Below are 18,474 nucleotides of genomic sequence, written 5' to 3' on the forward strand. Positions count from 1 at the left end.
GGCTCTCAAACGAGGAGGGAGGCGACATGGCCCCAGGAAAATGACCTTCCCAGGAGGATAGAGGACTGGTGGGGAGAGGGCAGCACAGAGTTTGTACAACTTCATGGGGCATGCAGACCAGCCCCTGTTTTTACCAAATAATAAAATACCACCCAGCGTGAATGCACAGGTCTCATTGCTGCTGCTTCCATCCAAGGCTCAGCCAATTAAACTGACTCATCGAGGGCAGGCTGAGCGCTGGGCCTGCCTGCCCTTCCCCTGGAGGCCAGCCAGCTTTGCCAGGTCACCTGTGAGCCTGAGCAGTGGGTCTCAGCGGGGCAGTGGAGTCCAGCTCAGTGGCAATATGGTCAGAGGGTGTGTACTGGCTAAATATAGCTCAGCAGCACATTTTTAAAATAGAGAAAAATGTAAAAACCTGGGTTAAATTTCTGAGACCATTTATTTCTTCTCAAGAGACCTGCGGGGGTGGGTGGGATCTGCCCTCCCTCCACCCCTCCCTGTCCTGGGTAAGGCGGAGCCCTCCCCCAGGGGCCCTTGCCCGGGGGCTCCCGCAGGCCCTGGAGGGTGGTAGGCAGTGGCTTCATGTCACAGCATCCAGCACGTCTTGCTGAGAGATAACATCCAGGCAGCGGTCCTCGGAAGCTCTGGTGTTCTCCCAGGGGTCTGTCCTCTCCAGCGTGGCCTGGAGAAGTTCTCGGATCCTCCGGTTTTCCTTGGACGTGGACTCCCACACAACTTCCAGCTCGCCTTCCACTTCTCTGAGAGAAATAAGTAATACAAAGAAAATGTTTAAAATAACACAATTTAATAAATACTTACAGAGCCCACAAGAATCGTAAAGTCACAAGGACCCAAACGGAAGAATGATTACGTCAGAGAACAGAGCCCATTGTCTGTGGGTTCTGAAGCAGAGACTCCCAGTGTTGAAAGAAACCGGGAGTGCCCTGCAAACCAAACACAACACAAAGGCGCAGGCTGAAAATGACGGCTGAGCTCTCTTCTGTTTCACCTCTCCTTTATTTTGGCACCACTGCACACACCCTCTGTTCTCTGTGGCGTTAAGGTACAACAGTACCATGTAACAACTACAGTGGCGGACCCACAGCACAGTGTCCTGGCTGTGGACCTTGCAGGCCTCTTTTATGTCCCCTCTGCCTGTCCCCACTGTGACCCGGCCAACACTCAGGTGCCTGCCATGCCTCCATCCACAGAGCCACTGATGGGCCCAGACGGAGAGTGAGGCAGGGGGCAAGGAGGGGACTATGGGGAGTGGGGATCACAGCCCAGGACACAGTGAAGACCGGCCCAGATTACACGCCAGGAGGGCGAGTGTCCAGAGGGATCCAGGGCCGCTGAAAAAGGAAAATCCTGAGCCAGGGCTCTTGTGACAGGCCCCGCGTGGGGAACTGAGGAATCAGGGCAGACAGGGCACGCATGTCCTCAGAGGGCCCACCGAGGGGGCAGACCAGACAGCAGCCACTACCTCACGAGAGCCCCATGGGGAGGGAAAAGCAAGCCTCAGCCTTGGAGGAGGAGCAGGCCTTGGGCAGGACAGCACAGCTGGGGAGGCGGCTCCTTCACGGACACTGCCAGTTGGTTATGCAAAATGCTAGAAACTGGGTTACCGGATGGACTTAGAACTGTTGTCTAGAGAGGAGGACAACAACTTCCAGTGCAGGGGGCTTGGGTTTGACTCCTGGTTGGGGAACTAAGATCTCACATGCATAGCCAAACAACAAACAAACAAAAAATAAATAAAAGAGGAGGGGACCAAGATTCAGGGAGGCCAGTGACATGCCCACTCATTCAATGTCATTTTTCTTGTGAACTGTTGCTTCCTTCCAAAGTCTATGATGCTGAGTGTTGGGTACTATTTAATTAAACTATGTATAAAAATCCCCAGGCTTCTGTTTTCAGACAAAACACCCAAATGTTTGCAACATCATGATAATTTACAGCTAAACTCAAAACAAAGTCAGAAGGAAATTTATAAGGGCAGAAAAAAAATATGAAGACTAAACTGAAGCAGAGGCAGGCCAACAAAATGCTGGTATTGCTTTGAGGACAAAAGCCCATGCTCTAAAGAAACCCAGACTTCCAAAGAAAGGAGACTAGTCTTGGGCCCATGCAAACTGGGTGCAACAGAAAATCCCAGGGCTGACTCACAGCCACGTTTCTCTCCTCTTCTTCCTAGTGACACTCAACTGTGTATCCCAGAATTACGCAGCTAAGTGGATATAGGTGAAGAACCCTCAAAGGCAGGAGGGCTGGGTGGAAAAATCTGCCAGTCTTCAAAAGAAAGCTGCTCTGAGAGGCTCCTTGGGGGCTATAGTTACTGATTTGTTCTCAAATGAACAAATCTACATTGAATCTACATTGTTCCCCACTGTAAAGCATCCCCAGGCCCTGACTGGAGTGAACCAAAAGTAAAAAGGCATCTTTGAGGCAATCAGGGAAAAAACTCAATGGAAGAGTTAAAAGTACATTAGACACAACCAGAGGCAGAATTAATGAAGTGGAATATTGAGCAAACAGAAAAATATATGTTAAAAAAGTTAAATATTAATTATAAATGTAATAATGGCATTGAGAATTTTTTTTTTTTTTTGCTGAGCCGCACGGCTTGCAGGATCTTAGTTCCGCAACTAGGGACTGAAGCCACAGTGAATGCACGAAGTCCTGACCGTTAGACCGCCAGGGAATTCCCTGTGAATATTTTTAAAATCTTTTTGTATTAAAAAAAAAAAAAGCACTACAGTAGATTTTTTTTTTAAGTTAATAATAAAATTAAAGTGACTACACAAGCGACTTAGCAGCAGCAGCAGCATAGGTTTGAAAGTACTCTCTGGCACCAAGAGAAGCAATGCAAACCTTTTCTGGAGAAAAACGTCCTCAAGCCAGACCCCCAGGACTCCACAGAGAAAATTCAACCATTCATGGGTTCATGGTAAAAAAAACTACAGTACATAGAACGAAATAAGCCACATAGGGCAAGAGTCAACAAGACCCCCAAGTTCCAGATAAAGAAGCTGGCACAGAATATAAAATAACTATGAATAAAATGTTAAAGGAAATAAAAGATGCACTAAAGATAAGCAAAGATCAAGAATTTATTTTAAAAATCACTAGGGAGATTTTCAAAGGAACCAAATAGGACTTCTGAAATTGAAATACACAGTTGTTGAAATAAAACATCTCAATGTCTGGGTTAAACACACAAATGAACAAAACTGAAGAAAAAACTAGTAAATAGAAATATTGAGGAGAATTATGCAGAGTGTAGACCCCACCCCAAAATCCCCGGAGACAGAAAACGTAAGAGATAAGACACATGGAAGATTCAGTGAGGAGGTATAACATACATTTAATCTGAGTTCCAGAAGGAAATCTAGACGCAATAAGGGGAAAAGTCTTATTTCAAGAGATAATGACTGAAAAATGTCGAGAAGGAATGAAAGGCACAAAATCACAGATATAGAGAATAACTTATACCAAGTAGTTGAGTAAAACAAACTCATAGTTAAACACAATGGAGGGGACTTCACTGGTGGTCCATTGGTTAAGACCCTGTGTTCCTAATGCAGGGGACCCAAGTTTGGTCCCTGGTCAGGGAACTAGACCCTGCATGCCACAACGAAGATCAAAGATCCTTCATGCAACAACTAGGACTCGGTGCAGCCATATAAATAAATAAATATTCTAAAAACTCAACACAGTGGAGCTTCAGACTGTAAGTGGAGTGACGTGAAGTCGCTCAGTCGTGTCCGACTCTTTGCGACCCCACAGTCTGTAGCCTACCAGACTCCTCCGCCCATGGGATTTTCCAGGCAATAGAACTGGAGTGGATTGCAGACTGTTAAGAGTCAAGAGGAAATCTTAAAAGAGGCAAGAGATATGGTGGATCATCTAGTTTTAAAAATGACAAAAAAGACCTCTCGGCAGTAATAATGAAACAGAGGAGACAGTGAAATGTGGTGAGCGAAAAGACTGTTGAGGTAGAATCCAGCTTCCAGCAAACATCAGCTCATAAGGATGTGGCCAAAATGCAGACACTGTCAGATAAACAAAAACTAAGAAAGCTTACTGTCACTAAAGAAACTTCTGAAGTATGTACTTTAGGAAGGAGAAAAATACTCTGAGAAACAGGGTCTCAGATGGGAAGAAAAAAATAATAAGCAAAGAAACTGATACACTGTGGGTGAATCAAAATAGACACCTCTATTAAAACCAGTAATATGCAGTTTCTGGGGGTAAAATGATGATGTAAAATAGATCTTTTCTTTTCACCTTCATATATCTGTACTTACATGTGACGACAATAGACAAAAATAGCATATACGCTGAGTGGGAAAATGATTAGATTAGAGCGTTAGATCTTGCATTTGGTGGTAGAAATGTAGAGGCGCCGATTAATTTTAGATATTTTAATGTTAAGTAACCATAAATTTCAAAGGAAACCACTAAAAGAATAAAAACAAAATGTCTAATTTTTGAACCACTAAAGGGCAAAAAAATAGAATAAGGGAAAAAGTATAAAACAAAGTTCCATTTTATTAATGCAATTCTAAACCACTTGTCTGGCAAGAAACTTGGTATCATTCCAACTTTTACAAAATGACCGTTCATGGTGGTAAGAACTTCTATGACTATAGAAAACCTGTTAGATAACAGTTTACTCTGCCTGGCATTAAAAAGCATCTGGCTGACAGAAAATAAACAGCTGTCTGCATTCTGTTTGGTATCTATCTAATACACAGATTCTATCATAACTTGAAGAAAATCATGTCTGAATGTCATGCTTTCTCTCCGTGTATCAGTTTATGTTCCAGTCTGTCAAAGACAACACAGCCATTCTGAAAAGGCCAACTTAAACGTGGACCCAGACTACTTGAGGGGACCGCCATGCTCACCTTCACAACACGTGCGCTATTTCCCAGGGTTGGGTTTCAACACACTGGCAATACCGTCTCTGTCACATGGGGAGCCACAGCGAACATGATATACCCACAGTCTTCTGACTGTGATCTTACAAAAAAGGAAGAATCTGAAACTTTACGGTTCTCAGAAATGAGAATGTAACAGCAGAAATAAAATATTTAATCGAAAAAATTTAAAGTCTCCCAAGAAGATGGAATAAAATAAAAATATTGAAGAGATGGAAAAGAGGGGGAGAGGGGGAGGCCAATGAGAGGACTGGATTGATTTAGGAAGTCCAGTATTCAAACAGCAAGAATTTTTAAGGCAGGGATAGAAGAAAATGAAGACCTGGGATCTAACGTACAGCATGGAGACTACAGTTAACAGTTCTGCATATCTGAAAGTTGCCAAGAGAGTAGATCTTCAATGTTCTCACCACCACCACCACAAAAAATGGTAATTATGTGAAGTGAAGGCTATGTTAACCTTATTATGATAATCATCTTACAATATATATGTATATCAAACCATCACACTGTATACCTTAAACTTATACAAGGTTATATGTCAATTACTAGGGGAAATCTTTTAAAAGAAATTTAAGAAAAGAGAGAATGGAGGAGCAAATAAAACACAAGGTCAGGATTTCCCTAGTGTTTCAGTGGTGAAGAGTCCACCTGTCAGCGAAGGAGACACACAGGTTTGATCCCTGGTGTCTGGAAAGATTCTACCTGCTGCAAGGCAGCTAGGCCTGTGTGCCACAGCTCCTGAGCCCTAAAGCCTATGCTCCATAACAAGGGCGAGAAGCCCACACACTGCAACCAAGACCCAGTGCAGCCAAAAATAAAAAAATATTAAAAAAATCAAGACCAACATTAAAATCAGATAAAACTAAAACGTAAAAACAAAAATGAGCAATCAAATGAACAAAAAACGGGTCCAGAGCATGTTACTGGAAAATCTTACCAAACATTCAAAAATCACAAACATCACTGGGGGGCGGGGGCGGCCAGACCTTTTCTGCTGCAGTGCCTTGTCCAGGACATCCTGCTTGTCCAGGAGCATCCGATGGAGGTGCCTCATCTCCTGCTGGTACTGAGCTGTCTTGCTAGCAAAGTCCTCCTGCTGCTCTGTCAGATGATGGTTCATGTCGTCCAGCTTCAGTGCCATCTGCTTCTTGTACCCCTGGGGACGAGGAGGGACTCAGTGAGGTGACGCTGCCTGGGGCCCAGGCGGCTGGCCTTGTGATGCGCTCCTTCCCCACTCCTGGGCCTCTCAGAGCCCCTGAGCTGAGTAACCCCGGGACAGGTCTCATCTGGGAGGGCAAGCTGGATCACAAAAGTCATCACAAAGGAATAAAAGAATTTCAAGCATATTAAAAAGAATTTCTGACTTGTACCTTGCCTAGTTTTTTACATGCTACAAATAAAAATTAAAACTGAAAGACTTGGCAAGGAATGTCACACTCTATTGGAAAACAGACGACTGAGATAAAAGCCTGATTCACTTATTTTCCTTCTTACATATTTATTGTTTAGCATTTAAGGTTAATAGATTTTCCACTGAGCATTTCCAAAACTGCTGTCACATAGATTTTAACTTTGTAGTTCAACTACAAAGATTTAATTTTGTAGTTAGAGTCACAAAATATTCAGTTCTCATTAGAAATTATGACATCCAAGAACCTACTATAGAATGACTCAGGAAACTCAAACAGGGGCTCTGCGACAATCTAGAAGGGTGGGGTGGGGAGGGAGCTGGGAGGGAGGTTCAAGAGGGAGGGGACATATGTACACCTGTGGCTGATTCATGTTGAAATCTGGCAGAAAACAAATTCTGTAAAGCAATTATCCTTCAATTAAAAAGTAGCTTAAAAAAAAGAGAACCTACTGTATATAGCACAGGGAACTCTATTTAATACTCAGTAATGACCGATATGGGAAAAGAAGCTAAAAAAGAGGGGGTATATGTGTGTGTGTATATGTATATATAACTGACTCACTTTGGTATATGCCTGAAACTAACACAACACTGTAAATCAACTACACACCAATAACAAAATTAAAAAAAGAGAAATTATGACATTCAATTTATACATCTTCGCTCACCCAAGAGTCATTCATTTACTGCAGTTTTTACATGTCCAGGTGAAAGAATATTTTTCAGTCTCATTTTATTTATTAATTTCTGGTATTCATTTTTTTTGGTCAACAGATATCTATCTTATTTCTACTTTGGAAGCTTACCGAAACTTTATTTTTTGGTAGCCAATCTATAATCAATTTTTGTGACTGTTCTATATATATCTATGTAGACATAGACATATACGGGCTTCCCAAGTGGTTCCAATGGTAAAGAACCCGCCTGCCAATGCAGGAGACATAAGAGGCGTGGGTTTGATCCCTGGGTTGGGAAGATCCCCTGGAGGATGACATGGCAACCCACTCCAGTATTCTTGCCTGCAGAATCCCATGGACAGAAGAGCCTGGCAGACTACAGTTCATAGGGTCGCAGAGTCAGACACAACTGAAGTGACTTAGCACGCATACACATAGGTATATACACATAAATATACCTTATAGATTATGCTGTAAAATTCTATATGTTTACCCTTGTATAACATTGTGATCTGTCCTGGACTAAGAGAAGTGGATTAAAGCTCCACTAAGCTTCCATTTCCCCTTGTATCTCCTGTAGTTTATAAGTTTTGGTGTTATTTAGTACAGAAATATTCATAACTACTATATATATATTTTAAAATTTTTTTGATGGGGACCATTTTTAAAGTATTTTATTGAATTTGTTATAATATAGCTTCTGTTTGATTTTTTAGCCCTTATAGCACATAAGATCTTAGCTTTCCAACCAGGAATTGAACCCGAACCCCCGTCACTGGAAGGGGAAGCCTTTTCTACTGGACAGCAGGGGAATCCCAATAACTACTATCATTAACTGTAGTCTTTAGCATTATTAAGACCTCCCCCCACCCTTTTTTCCCCTTTGTTTGGTTTCATTTAGTGCTTTGGCCCAAATTTTCTCTTAGCAGATGTAAGGATCACAGCTTGGCTTTCTTCTTGTTTGCATAAATCTGTATTATCTTCACCCATCCTTTTATTTTTAATCTTCCTGAAGTACTGTTCCTTATGGTCTCTTGGTTCTAGCATGTAAATAGTGCTTTGCTTACTTTCTTTTAATAGGTAAATTAAGCTCATTTCTATTTTCTTATATGGCAGATTTATTTGGTCTTAATTTTATGTTTTATTGTCTTATCTACACACATTTTTTAAGACTTTAATGTAGCCGATTTTCTCTGCTCTTTTTTGCTGTTGTATTTTGCTATTTAGGTATGAACTTCTTTTGATTCTTACAGTTACTTTTATTTTTATGTCTTTATATTACATGTCCTTACTCCTCTCACTTATTGAAAGTAACATAATGTTGGCTCTGAACAATTTTTTCTTCACTCTTCTATTTAAATATGCTAAGTTCTTCCTACTTGATTTTTATATTTTTGTAAAGACATTATTTTCTACTTTTATTTATTTTTTTCATTATTCTCCTCATTCTATTTATTTTTTAAACTTTTTATTTTGTATTGGGGTATAGCCTATTAACAATGCTGTGATAATTTCAGGTGAATAGAAGGGCCTCAGCCATACATATACATGTATCCATTCTCCCCCAAATTTCGCTCCCATGCAGGCTGTCACATAACATTGAGCAGAGTTCCCTGTGTTACACAGTAGGTCCTTTTTGGTTATCCAATTTAAATACAGCAGTGTGTGCAGGCAACCGTAAGTTTGTTCTCTAAGTCTGTGAGTCTCGTTCTGTTTTGTAAGTACATTTGTATCATTTCTTTTTAGATTCCACATAGAAGGGATGCCATAGGATATCTATCCTTCTCTGTCTGACTTCACTCAGTGTGACGATCTCAAGGTCCATTCATGCTATTTATTTATTTTTGGCTGTGCTGGGTCTTCACTGCTGCATGTGGGCTTTCTCCAGTTGTGGCAAGCGGGTGCTGCTCTCTGGTTGGAGTGCTCCGGCCTCTCACTGTGGGGGCTTCTCTTGTTGTGGCCCCAGGACTCCAGAGTGTGAGCTCAGTACTTGCAGCCTGGCTTAGCTGCCCTGTAATATGTGGAATCTTCTGGGACCAGGGGTGAAACTCATGTCCCCTGCACTGGCAGGCAGATTCTTAACCATTGGACCACCAGGGAAGTCCCTGATTTTTTCATCTTTAAACCGTATCCTTTGACCTCTTAGTTATTACAGATAAAGCAATCAGCAAGTTCATTCTATTTTCTATCTTTCTTCCCCATTCACCTATCTCTTCTTCCTTGCTGGTTTTATTTCTACATTGTCAGGTTGTGTTATGTCTATATTTTATTGCATCAGCTTTATGCCTGCTTTCTAAAAGTCTTAGTTCACAGTTAGATATATTCTTTGCTTATGAGCAGTAGTTTTCTGAAATTTGCCCAATTATTTCTTGGCTGAACTCAAGTTGATTGACCCTTAGGAAAGGTTTATGAGGGGAAAAAAAAAAAGGTTCCCAGAATTCTTACATGGTCAGCACTGTCTGTGAGCAGCCTGGTTGAGTGTAACATCCTTAAGCACTCACAGGTAGAATTCCACTGCTCTCTGGCATACAGTGCTGCTGTTGAGAAGTATGAAGTCAACATGACTTTCTTTTCTTATGTCTTGATCTTTTGCCTGGGTGTCCAAGGTATTTTTTCTCCTTCTTTTTTTTTTTTTGTTCACCTCAAGCAGCTTTGGATCTTACTTTCCCAAGCAGGGATTGAACCTGAGCCCCCTGAAGTGGAAATGCAGAGTCCTAACCACTGGGCCACCAGCGAATTTCCCAACATAATTTTTCTTTATCTTGAAGTCGCAGGTCTTGGTGTCAATTTTCTAGGTCCATCCTGGGTCAGTTTTCCTTTCAAGACATAGATTCGATTCTTCATTTATGCCAGGAAAGTTTACATATATTGCAGCAATGTCTTTTTCAATCCATCTCCCAGAATTATGGAAATAAAAAAATAAATGGGACCTACTTTAACTCAAAAGCTTTTGCACAGCAAAGGAAATGATAAAATGAAAAGACAACCCACAAATTGGGAGAAAATATTCACAAATGATGTGACCACCAAGGGATTAGTCTCCAAAATCTACAAACAGCTCATGATGCTTAACAGCATCAAAACAGACAACTCAACCAACAAACGGCCAAAAGACCTAAATAGACATTTCTCCAAAGAAGGCATAGAGATGGCCAAGCAGCACATGGAAAGATGTTCAACACTGCTAATCATTAGAGAAATGCAAGTCAAAACTAAAATGAAATATCACCTCACACCAACCAGAATGGCTATCATCAAAAATCCACAAACAACAAATGCTGGAGAGGATGTGGAGAGAATGGAACCCTTCTGCACTGTTGGTGGGAATGTAAACTGGTATAGCCACTATGGAGAATAGTATGGAGGTTCCTTAGAAAACTAAAAACAGAGCTACCATGTGACCCTGCGATCCCACTCCTGGGCCCATATCTGGAGAAAAACATGATCCAAAAGGATATATGCATCCCAGTGTTCACTGGAGCACTGTTTACAACAGCCAAGATATGGAAGCCACCTAATGTCCATCGACAGAGAGTGGAAAAAGAAGATGTAGTGCAATAGAATATTACTCAGAATGAAATAATGTCATTTGCGGCAACATGGATGGACCTAGAGAGTATCATATGGAATGAAGTCAGTCAGACAGAGAAGGAGAAATATCATATGACATGCCTTATATGCGGAGTCTAAAAACGAAACGATACAAATTAACTTACAAAACAGAAAGAGACTCACAGACTTAGAGACGAATCCACGGTTGCCTGGACACACTGCTAGACTTGAAATGGATAACCAACGAGGACCTACTGTACGGCAAGCACATGGAACTCTGCTTAATGTTATGTGGCAGCCAGGGTGGGAGGGGAGTTTGGGGGAGAATGGATACATGTATATGTGTGGCTGAGTCCCTTCACTGTTCACCTGAAACTATCACAGCATCATTAATTGGCCATACCCTGACACAAAATAAAAAGTAAAAAAAAGAAAACCAGATCAAGAAAATGCTGGAGGAGAGCTGAAGATGCAGAGGATTTACTGGTTCTGAAACATCAGTACTCAAAGGCATGGTGGACCAATTTGGGATGGTGGAGAGGTCAGGGGCAAAGGTGGGGCTTGTATTAAGGACGTAGAGATACTTGAGGGATGATGGTGCTATTGAAAACAGATGGCCAGAGCAGATTATTGTTACAGCAATGGTGAAAAAATAAATTGAGCTGGTGGATTAGGTTCTGATGAGAAATGGTATAGAACTCATTAGTCAGATTACTTTATGAGTCTGGATGATGGTAAACTCCCAAACTACAGCCATTATGCTGTTAGCACCGGAGTTGCTGAAAAATGGGCACAAATTGACTTTCGAGGTCCAAATCCCATGAGATCCTAAAATCTAATTCCTTTACGAAGGAAACCATTGAGCAGATTTTAAAATAAAGTTAGTAGTATAAGAGGATATTCATTGAAATGTTATACAGTAGTAAAAGCATAAAAATTTTTTTAAGTTTATGAATAAAAACTTTTAAGAATTACTGTTTCTGCCAGAGAAACCAAAACTGCTTTACTCTGTGGACGATTAGTGATACATGTATGCAAAATGGGTCACTTTCTTAAACACGGAAATCTGAGCCCAGGTAGCCAGTTTCCCTGTGAAACTGGCTAAATGTCTGCGTACCTTGATTTTCTCTTTCAACCTTCCCAAGCGAATACTGTCTTCTGTCATTCTGTCAAGAACTCCATGGTTCTCACTTTCTAAACATTTAGCCTATGGAGTAAAGCAAAAAGAAAAACAACAACGGGTTCTTAGTTTAATGGAAAACTTAGAATATTAAAACATTCTTCTGCTAAGAGTATTATTACAGAGAGTATTACCATTCTGCCACTTCCCATCTCCAGATTCCTAACCCCTGTGTGAGGGCTGTGGGCAGACCTTGGACCAATAGCTGAGGAGGGAACAGCCAAGAAATCCAAATCCCTCAGACAAGGGGGATGTAAACTTTCAGCACCTTTTCTATTCTCGGGGAATATACCATTCCTTCCATCACATCCAAGGAGTAAGTGCCAAGATGCAAATTATCAGGGAACGTTTAACAGGAGGATTCCTACGTGCTGTTTCTCATAAATCCTCTGATCCTTATTAGTTTCTGTTGTCAGAGACCAGTGGAGTGGCAAGCCACTCCCAGGACTGAGGTCATGATATGAGACAGGCTTGAATCTCCTTCAGTAAAGACAAAACTGCTTAGTCTCGATCCCCTTTCTTGAGATGCGGATTGTCTCCTGACCTTGTGACCATGATTAATCCCTGTTCCCTTGGTAACGGGTGCTGTACCTTTGGCTTGCTGATCTTTACCATTGTCGAAAGAAATTTCCTGTACAATAGCCTATATATACTCACAGAAAGACCATTAAAGCACCTTTGCTCCATCAGAGCTTGGGTCTCTGTGTCTTTCTTTTCTCTCTCTCTCTCCCTCTCCCTCCCTCTGGCTCTCTCTTTTACTTTCTTATCGTGGACTCTGGATCACCAGGTTCCAGTCCATTAAAGGATCCCAACAGCAAATAAACTTCTCACTTGACTATTTGAGTAATTAACAAAATTAAGGATAACAAGATGAAGGCACAATGCCATTCTCCAAACCAAATATGACAGGCAGGAGATCCAAGAGGGATGTCATAAAGTGGAATGACTTAGATTAATACCCAGGACACAAATGTCTACGTATTATAAATTAACTGTTTCAAATGGTAAAAGAAAATTTTTTTTAAGTAAAGGTGAGCATTCCTTCTAAGGTAGTATAATAGTGTCAATTGATTTTCTTGAAAGTTAAACTAAGACCCAGGTAATAAAACTTGCCACAAGTCACATGGAAAACCCATCCTAAAGGTAGGATTAGAAATGAAGATGCCAGTATCAGTAAAGTAAGATATAAGGGGCCCTCACAAGGCCCAGGGCAGGGTAAAGTAGGGGTTAGTACTCTTGCTGTTGCTGCCTCTTTGTGCCCCTATAAACTGTGTCACTGGGATGAATTCTATTGAACACACATAGAATTCTTCCCTTTTAAACCTGATTTTTAAAGTATTTATTTACTTGGCTGTGCCAGGTTCTCAGCTGTGGTGCATGTGAGGAAACTTACCAAAAGCACAAGACTGTCACGCTCCTGGGTCACATTCTCTGCCAGGCCAACAAGATTTGCCAGGTACTGGTGAGCAGACATTTCATTCTCCATGGCTTTCTCCACCTGCTTTTTGAGGACATCAATTTTCTTTTGAGATCTCCTAGAGAGTTCCCCCAAATGGTGGAATAAAAAAATGTATTAGCCTGCATGGCCAGGGCACAGTGAATATCTGTATTATAAAAACTGCAAGTATGCGAGCATTTAAGTGTATTCTTCATCAATCTAAATCTTCCATGAAGTTTCAAAGTGAGAACAGGTACCTGAATTTAATTTTAAAGGAAGCATTAACTATTGACTTCAAGACAACAGAAACTGTAAAATGTTTAACACAAGTAACAGGCTAATATTATATTAATTTCTTGGCTTGTGTTCTTTAAAAGGTATTCGTAAAAAAGAAATCCAGTAATCCCTGGATTAGACTTTTGGGAAACCTTAGTAAAGAACTTCAAGAAATTTCAGATTCTTAAGGGTCATCATTGTAACGTTGGTCATATTTTATATTTTGATATTTAATAATCTCATTTACCCCTTTCCATTTCATTGCCAATACGAGAACAAGAAAAGATAAAGAACATGAAGTAGAATAATCAATGGTCTTTTTTAACTATTAAAAATACAACAGTTTAAGAGAAAAAACCCCACCTGTTTATTTTCTGCGCCTTTTCGAGTTCGGCTTCCATTGCCTTGTTTCTGGCTGTCAGATTCTTCTTCTCTACGAGCAGGCTCTTCTTCTGCACTTGTAGGGCTGCCAGCTTTTCCATCAGCTCTTCCATCTCAGCATTTTCTTTCTCTTCTTCTTTCTGCAACTGGCTGACGGACAAAAATATCACAAGCTTGCATCCAATACAGTGAGGTTAAATGAGGTAGCCACTGCCAGGCAGCCTGGTGGGGTCCTTTGGAGGCCTCTGTGGGAACAGCCTCAGGCAGCCCCTGGGGGAGTTGGTGGGGAGTTCCTGGAGGGCAGCAGAGAGGGCCTGCCTGTGGACATACTCCTCTGATGGTAATGATTTCATCCCTTTTTCTGCTCACAATTTTTGTTCATGTCTCTGTGTATGTATACAAATATACTTAAAGGAAATCAATCCTGAATATTCACTGGAAGGACTGATGCTGAAGTTGAAGCTCCAATACTTTGGCCATCTGATGCGAACGAAGAGCCAACTCATTGGAAAAGACCGTGATGCTGGGAGAGACTGAAGGCAGGAAGAGAAGGGGATGACAGAGGATGAGATAGTTGGATGGCATCACTGACTTAATGGACATGAGTTTGAGCAAACTCTAGAAGCCTGGCGTGCTAACAGTCCATGGGGTCGCAAACTGAGCGACTGAACAACAAAAACAAATACTCTACTCCTTTCAGAAAGAATTTAAGACAGCTCTTTTTTTTAACATAGCTATAATTGCCCCTCCCTCAGATCCTAAGGCTAAAACAAACATTATTTCAGACTTAAATAATTATGTTTTTCTGATCAAACAAACAAACAATAAAACAAGGAGGGGATACAAATAGCATAAATTCTGGCAAAATGATGCTTGAGAGAAGAGTTGTTCCTTCGCTGGTTTTCTTGCTCAATTTTCCTGAAATAACTCAGAATGAATAGGTACGGCCACACACCCAGAGGCTGCCTGGCATGCTGAGAGATGGGGTCTCTCCAGGTACCGCAGAGTCTCTTTGGGTACCACATGGGGCTTACTTCCTGGCTGGCTGGCTAATGAACAAGCCTCACACTGCATATGTTTGGGGTCTGCCTCACTTGCCACACAATTTCAACGCCTTCAGCCTGAGCTGGCTCCCTAAACAGTCAGTAATTTTCTAAATAGTTTCCACTTTTCCACTGTTTCCTAGTTGACTAGTTTTAGTCAGTCAAAGAGTGGACAAAACCCACAGAATTGAGGTTTGAATTAAACTCACCTTTTATCTTTTTCTTTGCTGTTTTTTTAATAAACTTTTTATTTTCTATTGGAGTAAAGAAGATTAACAATGGGATACATTCAGATAGACAGCAAAGGGACACAGACATACATATACATGCATCCATTCTCCCCCAGACTCCCGCCCTATCCAGGCTGCCACATAACACTGAGCAGAGTTTGAGTTCCCTGTGCTACAAAGTAGGTCCTTATTTGCTATCCCTTCTAAAGACAGAAGTGTGTACGTGTTGATCCCAAACTTCCTAACTACCCCTTCCTTCCATCTTTCCCTCCTGGTTCTTTGCTGTTTTTTGTTTGGATTTTAGAATTTTATTTAAAAGTGTTTTCATCGCTCACTTGGTAGCAAAATCAATAAGTTCACAAAATCAATCAAAAAGTTCATAATGAAGAGCAACCAAAGATAACAGGAAATGCTGGGAAAGTGCTGGTGGGCGTGCACAGCTACTTCAGAGAACAATATGTCAAAATCTAAAACGTGCATTTACTCTATGGCCAAACAATGCCACCTCTACCTATATATTTAGGGAAACTGACTAATCTGCACAAGAAAGTTTACTGGGGCATTGCTTAATGGAACAAACTTAGAAACAAGTAAAATGTAGCATTTCATAACATCTGTAAACTGAATGGGACAAAACTGCAAAAGCAGAAACCCATCAACGTGGCATTCTTTACCCAGTGAAATTATCAATAAAGTTTAGTGATTTTTCCAATAAAAGTACTGTGAATCTTTCTATTCCTATTTGTGAGGCTTTGTTAATAGTACCTCCCTTCCACCTTTCCTTTTTTTTGGGGGGGGGCAGGGATTCTTCTTCAAAATGTCACTGTCTATATATTTATTCCTACAAAGAAATATGATTAAATTTTTAGAAAATATTTTTTATTTATTTGGCTGCACAGGAGTCTTAGCTGTGGCATGCAGGATCTTTAGTTGAGGCATGTGGGATCTAGTTCCCTGACCAGGGACTGAACCTGGGCCCCTGCATTGGGAGTGCAGTCTTAGTCACTGGACCACCAGGGAAGTCCCCTATGATTAATTTTTTATAATTTTTTTCTACCAACTTTGCAAGAGTTCACTATTATTTATTTTTAACCGAAGTATAGTTGATTTGTAACATGTTAATTATTGCTCTACAGCAAAATGATTCAGACATATATATATGTATGTGTATATATATATACACACACACACATTCTTTTTCCTATCCTTTCCGTTATGCTTTATCACAGGATATTAACTTTAGTTCCCTGTGCTATGCAGTAGGACCTTATTTATCCATTCTATAAACGGAAGTGTGCATCTGAAACCCCAAACTTAAAATCCACCCCTCTCCCACGCCCTTCCCCCTCGGCAGCCACCAGTCTGTTCTCTACGTCTGTGACTCTGTTTCGGTTTCATGGTAAGTTCGTGTTCTATTTTAGATTTCACGTATAAGTGATATCATGTGGTATTTATCTTTCTACTTCACTTATCGAGTTGCATCCATGTTGCTGCAAATGGAGTTATTTTGTTAACTGTTACGACTGAGTAGCAGTCCCCTGCATTAGGTTGGTACAAAAGTTAATTGTGGCTTTGTATCGCTGAACTCTGCCATTTGATATCGGAACACAGTCTTCAATGTGGTTATGTACATCATTTTGATGTGCATTCCTTGCTTTATGTTTTTTGCTAATGACTTATTTCTTGCTGTTTATTTTATATTTATTATAGACCATAGAAGCGACGTTAGGAAAAAAGCAAATTCGAGCTACTTTCTTATTTGCATTCAAAATGGGTCATAAAGCAAGAGAGACAACTCACAACATCAACAATGCATTTGGCCCAGGAACTGCTAACGAAACTACAATGGAGTGGTGGCCCAAGAAGTTTTGCAAAGGAGACAATGGCCTTGAAGATGAGGAGTGTAGCGGCCGGCCATTGGAAGTTGACCACAAACAACTGAAAGCGTCATCAAAGCTGATCCTCTTACAACTACACGAGAAGTTGCTGAAGAACTCAGCATTGACCATTCTGCAGTTGTTCAGCATTTGAAGCATATTGGAAAGGTGAAAAAACTTGGTAAGTGGGTGCCTTGTGAGCTGACAGAAAATTTTAAAAAATGGTTGTTTTGAAGTGTCATCTTCTTTTACTCCACGCAACAGCAATGAACTATTTCTCGACTGGACTGTGATGAAAAGTAGATTTTATAGGCAACCAGTGATGATCAGTTTAGTGGTTGGACTGAGAAGCAGCTCCAAAGCACTTCTCAAAGCAACCCTGCACCAAAAAAAGCTCACAGCCACTGTCTGGCGGTCTGCTACCTGTCTGATCCACTACAGCTTTCTGAATCCCGGCGAAACCATTGCATCTGAGAACTATGCTCAGCAAATCGATGCTGCTGCTGCTGCTGCTGCTAAGTCGCTTCAGTCGTGTTCGCCTCTGTGAGACCCAACAGACGTCAGGCCACCAGGCTCCACCGAGCCTGGGACTCTCCAGGCAAGAACACTGGAGTGGGTTGCCATTTCCTTCTCCAATGTATGAAAGTGAAAGGTGAAAGTGAAGTTGCTCAGTCGTGTCCGACTCATCGCGATGCACTGAAAACTGCAATGACTGCACTGGTCAAAAGGGACTAAGTCTTCTCCACGACATTGTCTACCACACGTCACACAACCGACACCTCAAAAGCTGAACAAATTGGGCTACAAAGTTTTGATTCATCTGCCATATTCACCTGACCTCTCTTGCCAACTGATTACCACTTCTTCAAGCATCTTGACAACTTTTTGGAGGGAAAATGCTTTCACAACTAGCAGGAAATGCTTTCCAGGAGTTCGTTGCATTCTGCACAGATTTTCATGCTACAGGAACAAACTTATTTCTCATTGGCAAAAATGTGTTGATTTTAATGATTCCTACTTTCGATAAATAAAGATGTGTTTGAGCCTAGTTATGATGATTTGAAATTCACAATCTGAAACCACAATTATGTTTGCACCAACCTAATTTATATGTACTGCCTCATTTTTATCCATTCATCTGTTGAGGGACATTTAGGTTGTTTCAATGTCTTGGATATTGTGAATAGTGCTAACATAGGGGTGCATGTATCTTCTTGAATTATAGTTTTGTCTGGATACATGCCCAGGAGTGGGATTGCTGGATCATATGGTAATTCTATTTTTAGTTTTCTGAGGAATTTCCATGTTTTCCACAGTGGCTGAACCAACTTACATTCCCACCAACAGGGTAGAAGGGTTCCCTTTCTCCACACCCTCTCCAGCATTTGTTACTTGCAGAATTTTTAATGATAGCCATTCTGACCAGCATGAGGTGATACCTCACTGTAGTTTTGATTTTTACT

At 41.0% G+C, this 18,474-nt stretch overlaps 1 protein-coding gene across 1 annotated transcript in view; it reads right to left on the reverse strand.

The window, feature by feature from the left end:
• Window positions 1–580: 580 nt before the first annotated feature.
• The window catches only part of CEP89 (centrosomal protein 89), a 78,208-nt gene continuing 60,314 nt past the window's right edge, over window positions 581–18,474 (reverse strand). The window contains exons 15-19 of the mRNA XM_068993045.1: window positions 13,844–14,011; window positions 13,160–13,301; window positions 11,704–11,793; window positions 5,933–6,102; window positions 581–758 (exon numbers count right to left, since the gene is read on the reverse strand). Of these exons, the coding sequence (XP_068849146.1) occupies window positions 581–758; window positions 5,933–6,102; window positions 11,704–11,793; window positions 13,160–13,301; window positions 13,844–14,011 (748 nt within the window). The remainder of the gene's footprint in view (window positions 759–5,932; window positions 6,103–11,703; window positions 11,794–13,159; window positions 13,302–13,843; window positions 14,012–18,474) is intronic.

This window comes from Capricornis sumatraensis, chromosome 20 (assembly GCF_032405125.1).
Source record: "Capricornis sumatraensis isolate serow.1 chromosome 20, serow.2, whole genome shotgun sequence".
Taxonomy (NCBI): Eukaryota; Metazoa; Chordata; class Mammalia; order Artiodactyla; family Bovidae; genus Capricornis; species Capricornis sumatraensis.